A 9,853-nucleotide genomic window follows, 5' to 3' on the forward strand; every position below is an offset into this window, starting at 1 on the left:
CAAGAAGGTTGGACCACAGTTACTCGGAAACAAAAAAATAACTCTCACCTTGATCAAATTAGAAAGCTCATCAACAAATATGGTAATGCTAATCCTCCAAAAACCTACACTCCACACAACAAACAACCCAATACCTCTCATGCAACCTACCCAAATAACATACCTATCCACAACCACAACACCTTTGATCACACTGAAACTTCAATAATGTTTTTCAACCATCCCGAAAATTGGTCCGAAATTGATCTGCGTTCCTTCTTCAAAAGGTATGGCAATGTTAATGATGTATACATCCCTCCCAATAAGCTACTCAAAAACGGCAAAAAGTTTGGATTCGTGAGATTCTTGGGTATCAATGACATCAACTACCTTCTGAGCAGGCTAAACACCATCTATATTGGGGGAAATTGGCTAAGGGCTTATAGAGCTCATAAAAAAAAGATAGATCCTCAACCCGCTCACATCATAGAAAGCCTGAAAATGACAACGATAACCATCATAAAAATCACTCTGACCCTAAACAGCCCAACACCCATACTCATAAACAACCCAACACCCATAATCTAAACTCCGAAACCAACCCAATTAGCAACAACGATCGACCTTATAATGAGGAACTGAAGGACATACCTCAAAAAAACAAGAGCAGCATCACACGACGGATTAACCTTGAAGAAGACGTCTCGAACATCAAAGCCCTATAGCATAGTAAAATTGGAGAAATCATCGATATCGACCTCATGGAGCAATTCCGGACGATGTGCTCAGCCGAAGGCCTCACAAACTTTAACATAAAATATGTGGGAGGCCTCGATTTATCCCTGACTTTCGATAACCAGGAAACAGTAAACAACATAATCAACTCGGATGATCATATTGTAAAAAAATGGCTTAAAAACATAAGGATAATAACAGATCCCTGCTTTCAATCTGCAAGACTAACCTGGATTTGTATTAAAGGGGTGCATGTCTCGTGCTGGAATGAGAATAATTTTAAGCGAATTGCAGAATGGTACGGTCCGGTTTACGACTTTCAGAACTGCGATTTCAATGGCAACCAAAACTTGGTTATCGGCAAGGTTTTAATCAAGCTGAGGGGTCATGAATTGCTTAACACAACAGCCGAAGTCACCATCAAGGGCAAAGTTTTTTACGTCTAAATCATCGAAGATTCAAATTGCATTATCGAGTTAGAAATTGAAGAACACAAGGATACCGATTCAAATTCGGATGAAGACAACAATTCTGATAATGAATATGAAACTCCGTCCGATTCAGATAACGATGAAGAGCCACCGGAAAAAGAACCCTTGAATTTTTCCTACGAGGGGACCAAAGTGAAACATCATGCCACGTCATCCTCCAACTTTGGGACCAACAATAACTTTGGAAAGTGTAACTCCAACGGTATTGAATTTAATGATAGCATTGATTCCACAACCCTAGAAGAAAGTGAGAGTATTGGAAACTATGAAAAAATTCCCAATTATCCTGATAATCCAAACGAGGCAGATGAATACGAAAAGACTTCGGATTTTAATATTCCAAATACCTACCCACCTTCCCAGGATAAACCGACCTGTACCTTTTCTCCCCTTATCTCGCCAAGCCCAACTCCAAGCCCACTTCACATTAACACCTCCAATAGCCCACTCCATTCCGAGCCCACTTCGAATCACAATAAGCCCATAGAACTAATAGGACTAGCCAATCCCTGTTTCACCTCTAACCCGCCATAAGATATCCCCCAAGACAATGCACCTTCTGATCAAAATCAAAATCCCTCCTCCCCTAAACCGAATACGTTCATTTTCAGTTCCCAACCTGCAAAATCGAATGTAAAATCTATTGTCAGCAAGCCATTTATGCAGTCTTCCAACCCTGACAAAAAGGGTAAAACCTCTCTTGATAACTCAACTTCCATATCTATTTCTACTAGCAGCAACCATTGGCGTAGAATCATTAACTGGAATGCTTCTTCGAAATTTCTAAATGTTAAAGCCAAAGCAAGGATCCCTAAGACAAAAGCTAAGAAAGGTACAAGCTATGCAATGTCATTCAGCAGCAGGTCTAAAACCGAACAGTTATTATTCGATAACCCTCATAACCTGATCGAAGTAGAATCTATCCTTGGACTCACCAGGAGGACGAATCACCTTTAATTGGGTAACATCATAACCTTTCGTGTCTTATTCTTAATTTTGTTCACTATGAAGAACCTTTCACTTAATATTAGAGGCTTAGGGAAAAATGACGATAATAAACTGAAATGGTTTTACAAACTGTGGTTTAAGGAAAAACCAAACATTATTGCCATCCAAGAAACTAAATGTAAAAAGATCCCTGAGTTTTGGTTGGACAAGGTCTGGGGTAATGAGGATTATAAATATGCTGTTAAAAACTCTGTTGGGTTCTCGGGCGGGATCCTCACAATTTGGGACGCTAACCTTTTTTGTGCTAACCATGTTGTGGAGCGTGAATCCTTTATTGCGGTAAAAGGAATTTGGAAAGATGTAGGTACGGAGCTTATAATTGTGAACGTCCATGGACTGCACAATGATGATGTAAAGAAGAAGATGTGGGATGACCTCCGAGATGTGATGAACTATGACAACGCCACGTGGGTTATTTTAGGTGATTTCAACGAGGTAAGGTCTGCTGCAGAACGAAAAAACACAATCTATCTGGATCACCGGGCCAAAAGTTTCAACAGCTTTATCAAAGATTGCAATCTTATCGATGTCCCTCTCGGCGGAAGGAATTACACTAGAATTAGTACCAATGGGGTAAAGTTCAGCAAATTAGATAGATTTCTCATCACAGAAAACTTCCTCCATCAATGGCCAAATATCCATGCCATGGTCCTCGATAAAAAACATACCGATCACTGCCCGATAATTTTGAAAGAAAACGATTTAGACTTTGGTCCTAAACCAACGAAATTTTTTGATGAATGTCTCAAGAACAAGGAGGCTCCTGAAATCGTCAAACTGGCATGGAATCTCAAGGTTAAAAAGCAAAAGGCCTGATTGTGTATTCCGTGATAAATTAAAAAATGTGAAACAAGAGCTTAGGAATATGTATAACACAAATCAAGGAAAACTAAATGCCGAGATTGAGGAATTAACTCTTTCGATTAACGCTTGGGAGAAGTAGGCTGAGTCATCTGATTTGACCGATTCTCAGTTAAAGGATTGGATGGATACCCGGGACTTGCTTAACCAAAAAGAAAAAACTTTAAATGAGATGTTAAAGCACAAATGCCGTTTCAAATGGGCCTTGGAAGGGGACGAGAATAGTAAATTTTTTCATTCGATTATCTGTAGGCGGCATCATAAAAACAATATCCACGGGGTTAACATTGCAGGTATTTGGTCCTCCAACCCGGATGACATCAAGAAAGAAGCACTCTCACACTTCTCATCACTCTTTAGGAAAAAGGGAACCGATGGTCTTGATCTTAATGATTGGGGTGGATCACGTCTGACTCCTCATATGGCTGAAAAATTAGAAGCTCAGTTTTGCGAAACTAAAATCCTTAACGCAATCAAAAGCTGTGGCAAAAATAAAGCGCCCGGGCCGGACGGTTTCAACATTCTTTTTTACACCAAATTTTGGGATATCATCAAAGAGGACCTCGTTCGCGCGCTAAATTGGTTTTGGGAAAATGAATCCATTTCTAACGGTTGCAATGCCTCGTTCATAATGCTCATTCCCAAGGTAAGTGACCCTTTAAATTTCACCAATTATCGTCCCATAAGTCTAATTAGTAGTTACTATAAAATCTTATCTAAAGTGCCAGCCAATCGGATTAGGGGATGTATTCCTTGGCTTATCGGGTTAGAACAAAACACCTTTATTAGTGATAGATATATCTTGGATGGTATCTTAATTGCTCGTGAAACCGTAGACGAACTTAAAGCAAAAAAACAAAAAAGTTTCATTTTTAAAGTCGACTTCGAAAAAGCATTTGACTGTTTAGATTGGGACTTTCTCTTTAAATTGATGGGGTTCATGGGTTTTGATACTAAATGGATTAATTGGATTCGCTCTTGTTTAACCTCCACATCTATTTCGGTGCTCATAAACGGGTTACCGACCGACCAATTCTTTCCTAAACGTGGGGTGAGACAAGGAGATCCCATTTCTCCCTTTCTTTTTATCCTGGCTAGCGAAGGTCTAAACCATTTACTTAAAGTTGCACTCTCTAAAGGTCTCATAAATGGTGTTGAAATTGGAAAAGATAAAGTTGTCGTGTCCCATTTACAATATGCTGATGATACGATTATTTTTGGGAATTGGAACAAAGTCGAAATTCGTAATATCTTGAAAATTCTTAAATGTTTTGAAAACCTTTCGGGTATTAAAATTAATTTTTGTAAAAGTTGCGCTTATGGCATCGGAATGTCAAAGGAGGAATCACTTTTGTTAGCTTCATGGTTCGGGTGTGTTGAGGGATCCTTCCCCTTTAACTATCTCGGACTTCCCATTGGAACTAACCTTAAGTTATACCAAAATTGGCAACCCGTTTTCGATAAATTTAAAAAAAGACTTTCATCTTGGAAAGCTAATTCTTTATCTTTTGGTGGGCGCTTAACCTTAATTAAATCCGTTCTAAATAGCCTTCCCTTATACTACCTTTCTCTTTTCAAGGCACCCTCAAAGGTTATTAAAGATCTAGAAAGGTTGCGTCGTGAATTTTTTTGGGCGGGTCTTCTGATATGAAAAAAATGGCTTGGGTAAATTGGGAAAGAATCTCCCTACCTTATGATTATGGTGGTTTAAATGTTGGGTCCTTAAATTTTAAAAACCTTGCACTTCTAGTGAAATGGTGGTGGAGATTCTTAACTTTAAAGGATGCCCTTTGGGTCAAGGTAATTAAAAGCCTTTACGGGCCTCATGGCGGGTTGGGTTGTATTAATTCATTTGATTCTAATGGCCAAAAAAGATTTGTGGGGCGTACTTGGTTCTCCATCTCCAACTTAGAACACACCCTAACTAAGTTAGGGTGTGACAGTTCTAATCTTTTTGTCAAAGTGGTAGGTCCAGGTACAGATACAAGCTTTTGGGATGACAAATGGTGCGGTAACACTCCCTTCAAGGTTAAATATCCGAGGCTCTATAGGCTCGAGCTGCAGAAATCTTCTCGCGTTGCTGACAGAATCAATTGGGCCGATATCAGCCCTTTATTTTCATGGAATTGGGCCTCTGAACCCAAGTGGAGGTCGTCTGGCGATCTCAACAATTTGCTTGCTGACCTCGCAGCTTTCCCTCGTCCTTCAGCCGATTCGGATAAATGGGTTTGGATTCCAAACCCCAATGGATCCTTCTCTACAAAGTTGCTGTTCGATCTCCTTACGGAACTTTCGATTGCCAACATACCTTGCCACGATGCTACGATTTTAAACCCTCTTATCCCCTAAAAAGTAGGTATTTTTATCTGGCGTGCAAAGCAAAACAAAATCCCGGTTAGATTCGAGCTTGATAACAAAGGAATCGACCTCCACTCCACTAGATGCCCAATTTGTGATGATGCTATTGAAACCGCTCAACATGCTATTTTAGAATGTAAGGTCGCCTCCGATATATGGGAATGAGTTAGAAAATGGTGGAATGTTGATAATCTCCACATCACACACATTCGTGATATCTCGAAGACTTTTTCTCCTACTATGAAAACCAAAACGGGATCCCAAATCTGCAAGCTACTATTTGGGTCACTTGTTACTTTATCTAGAAAAATCGCAATGATCGTGTTTTCGGTTCCATCTCCCATTGCACTCCCAAAATCTTCGCGGACATCCAAACTAAATGCTTTGAGTGGATAAATTGTCGAGGCAAAAAAATTCATCTCGAATGGCACTCATGGCTTTTCGCACCGTCTTCCTTTGATTTTAACCCGAAACCTAAGGATGGTATAGGCTAACGGTAGGTTTTTTCACTCCTCTCTTGTGATAGCTTGTGTTTTGGGCTAAGTGAGTTACTCTAGGGCCGCTTTGTCATCGTGTTTTCGGTACTGCGGTCTTTTAAGTTTCTCGGCTTGTTTCTCAAGTTGTCCCACACACATGCGATGCTTAGGGGCTTGAGTGTTTTCCTATCGGTTCGTGATATATATTCGTGTGTTTTTTCTTTAATGTATTCATTGTATAATGTATAGCTTCTAGGATTGTGGCTTCTGCCTCTTGTATCTAATTTTCGGTTTTTAATAATATATGCTGATCTTTCAAAAAAAAATTACTATTATACCATAATAATAATAATAAATGCAAGGGTAAATAAATTTATCACAATGGGTAGATAAGTTTTTTTTTTTTTTTAACATTTTTACTATCATAAGAAATGAAATGGTTAATCATACTTAATCTAGGACTCAATATTTATGAATATGAGATATATGTTGTTAATATAATATGCCGATAAACTCCTTCCATCAGTTTACGCGTTGCATGTACTCTTCATGAATATGCTTGATTAGTAGTTTGTAAGCAGAACACTGACAATTAATCACATAAATAATCACTTGACGATTTTACCATCAAAACATTAGTCATTAACTAACTAAATACAAATAGAAACAATACCAATAGTGTGTTCTGAAGTTTGTTAGTATTCTGAAATGTATAAAGGCTATAATAAGAATGTTTTGAGTAGAATATAACTTACAGGGTTAATTTTCATCAATTGATGTTTAGATCAATGACTCTAAATCTTCTTAACATAATTTTATTGCATTGGTTGATAAATGACCACTAATAGATGACCATAGACGTTAAATTCATTAGCAAAGTTGATCATCGTCACTATCAACATTATTTGAAAACTCGAAATTATAATAAAGTACTGTTTTTCTGTTTCTCATTTATTTTAATAATATTAAAAAAATATAACAAAATAATAAGGGGGATGATTCTCACACACACTTTTTTTATCCTCACACACCTATTTTAACCTTGTGCTCTTCTAATAATACTCAATTGGTGTGTGAGGATCAAAAAAGTGTGTGTGAGAATCATCCCCCAAATAATAATTTAAGATGATTACCATTATTATAATACTCTATTGTTTTTCCACTTCTCATTCTTTTTAATAGTATTAAAATTAAAATATCAAAAAATAATAATTTAAGATGATTACCATTATCATTAATTATAACTTTCATCGGAAAAACCGTATTTAGTACTCCGTAACATATAACTAAATTTTATAAAATTTGCGTTTTATATTTTCTAAGATCAAATGATCTTTTACGATAATTTATAAGGGGTAAATCATATTTAATAATTAAAACTCCATCATTTACAGAAAAGTTTGTTTTACTTTTCTATGATTAATTATCTTTTACGATATATTATTATGAGGTAAGTCATAATTAATAGTTGAAAACTCAAATTTACTCCACAAAAATAAATAAAAAAATAAAAATAATAATAATAATAATAATAATAATAATAATAATAATAATAATAATAATAATAATAATAATAATAATAATAATAATAATAATAATAATAATAATAATGCACTCTTCTTTTTTCATTTCTCATTCTCATTCTTATTTAATAATTAATAATTATGTAATTAAGATATAACAAAATAGTACTATAAGTTTATACTATGTGTGGGAATTTTTTTTATTAGTTTGACCATATAATTTCTAAACAATACGACTTCTTCTTTTTTTTCTCGTGTGTTTCTGAGTATAAAGAAGTAATATCATGAACTTCTTAGATTAGCCATGTTTCAATTTAATGACATGGTATTGTCCATGAAAAGGGAACTAAAATTTCATATATAATATTTTAAATAGAGACATCTTCCCATCAATTAGAAGACAACAATCCAATTCAATCAAAATAATATAAACGTAAAGTCACAAGAGAAAGTCTAAACAAACTATATTCGTGATGACATCGATAATTAGTCTTGAAATATACCGTTGTAGTGTAGAATCCTTGATTGACATCTGCAAAACTATCTCGTGAAGATAAAAGGCTCTTTTGAGGCCATCGCCCATAGTAATACATTTAGAACATTTTTTGAGTCTCACATCGTTGCCTGAAGTCTCAAATTCAAGTTGATTAGCCTCCTTACAATTTTAGACAATTTAACAAAGATTTGTGCTTTTGAGACTTTGTAATGGACTAATATATTTATTTCAAATGAAGATGAAAAGTTGTATTGATTTGTTGCAATAGTACTCTATGTCTTAACCATTTATTAATCGAATGTATTAATATTAATTTAATACGATATTAATATTAATAGATAATTTTTGATATTAGGTATCTGCTTATTTTTTATAGTGGGTAAAAAACCTTAAGTAAATGGAGCGAATTAATGATCTAATGTATAGCAATGGGAGTCAATATTTAGTTAGATAAGATATAGATTTTTTTTAATTGGCTGACCAGTATTTAATACAAGTTAGAATTAAGTTGTACGTACCCAATTGTGGGTATGCTTTCATGTTTTTAATCTCCCTAAAACTAAGCAAAATAATTAGTTTTCTTTCAAATAACACCGAGGGGAGGATCGTACAGCAAAAATCATGAGAGATAGAGAGAGAGAGAGAGTGGTGAGAGAGAGCTCAAGGGCGGCGGCGACTGCTAATGGAAGAGTCCGAGATAGGAACAACGGCAACGGTAATGGGAATCGAAACACGAGAGCTAACAGAAATCACTTGACATCGTACATGGTTTTCAACTTTCCGGAAGCTTATCGGGTAATTGATCTTCGGAAGCTTTTCAAACCTTACGGGGCGGTTAGAGATGTATTCATGGCGGGGAAAAGACTACGAGGCGGTGGGAAATTTGCATTTGTTCGTTTTGCGGATGTAATTGATGGTGACGGTTTCTTGAAGAAACTTGAGACGATTAAAGTAAACGGGGTCGCTATTAGAATATTTAAGGCAACAAGAAGGGCTCCAAAGGAGGACCCTGGGTATGATAGGAATTACGATAGGAGTACCAAACCCAAATCGTACGTCAACCCTGGTGGGTAGGTTAACTTCAATCGTTTTCAAGACGGGAGGTCCTTTGTTGATGCTACAACAATGGGTGACTTAAGGGAAAAGCTGAATGAGAATAAACATCACAGTAGTAACCTGGGTTATCAGAAGGAAGAAGTGAAATTAATTGAGGTAACGGAGGAGGACTCGAGTCCTAACCTTGAAATACTAGGAAGATCTATCATTTGGGATGCGAAGAATCAAAATGTTCTTGGTAATTTGGGTGATATTTTGAAAGCTGATGGGTTTTACAACATAGATTTAAAGTTTTTGGGCGGTCCTTCAGTGTTGGCAGTTTTTCCCACTTGCGAGGAAGCTTCTGCAGCTTCCAAACCAGGTCATCCTCTTTCTATATGGTTATAAAAAATTAGGGTTTGAGACTTTCTATCATGGCCAGAGAGGCGTATGTGTTGGCTTCAAGTTAAAGGTGTTCCTTCCCCTTGCTGGAACGAAAAAACTTTTTCTTTAATTGCTGAATGGTGGGGAGTTGTTTATGAGTTTGAAAATTGTAAGTTGGAGGGTGATCAAAACTTGTCTTATGGAAAGGTTTTCGTAAGTCTGTATAATCCAGAGATTGTGAAGGGGTCCCTAAAATTAAAATTCAAGTCTAAAGTCTATTTTATTAACGTTGAGGAAGAATGTAAATCTTTTCCGGTGGTTCACAAAAACAATTTGGCAGGTCATCATAATGGCGAGACAGTCTCTGGGGATGATTCAACAGATTCTAATATCAATTCTGATAATTCCTCGGATTGGGATTTTGATACGGGGATGTCGGAAGATGTTTGTAGCATTTATAGTTTGGATGAAGAGGCAGATAGCGATGATAATTCCGACAAGGAGTTA

At 36.4% G+C, this 9,853-nt stretch overlaps 2 protein-coding genes across 2 annotated transcripts; both read left to right on the forward strand.

The window, feature by feature from the left end:
- Positions 1-2,210: 2,210 nt before the first annotated feature.
- On the forward strand, positions 2,211-3,029 carry LOC139900946 (uncharacterized). Its single transcript, XM_071883692.1, has one exon. It carries the CDS (start codon positions 2,211-2,213, stop codon positions 3,027-3,029), a length of 819 nt encoding a protein of 272 aa, XP_071739793.1.
- A 1,701-nt stretch (positions 3,030-4,730) lies between these two features.
- LOC139900947 (uncharacterized) lies at positions 4,731-5,423 on the forward strand. The gene has a single exon (XM_071883693.1). It carries the CDS (start codon positions 4,731-4,733, stop codon positions 5,421-5,423), a length of 693 nt encoding a protein of 230 aa, XP_071739794.1.
- Positions 5,424-9,853: the final 4,430 nt, after the last annotated feature.

The sequence above is a fragment of the Rutidosis leptorrhynchoides genome, chromosome 3, assembly GCF_046630445.1.
Source record: "Rutidosis leptorrhynchoides isolate AG116_Rl617_1_P2 chromosome 3, CSIRO_AGI_Rlap_v1, whole genome shotgun sequence".
In the NCBI taxonomy this organism is placed as follows: Eukaryota; Viridiplantae; Streptophyta; class Magnoliopsida; order Asterales; family Asteraceae; genus Rutidosis; species Rutidosis leptorrhynchoides.

What these genes read in the sequence shown, in the direction of transcription:
- LOC139900946 (XM_071883692.1), top strand. Translation starts at nt 2,211, where the DNA reads ATGAAGAACCTTTCACTTAATATTAGAGGCTTAGGGAAAAATGACGAT.
- LOC139900947 (XM_071883693.1), top strand. Translation starts at nt 4,731, where the DNA reads ATGGCTTGGGTAAATTGGGAAAGAATCTCCCTACCTTATGATTATGGT.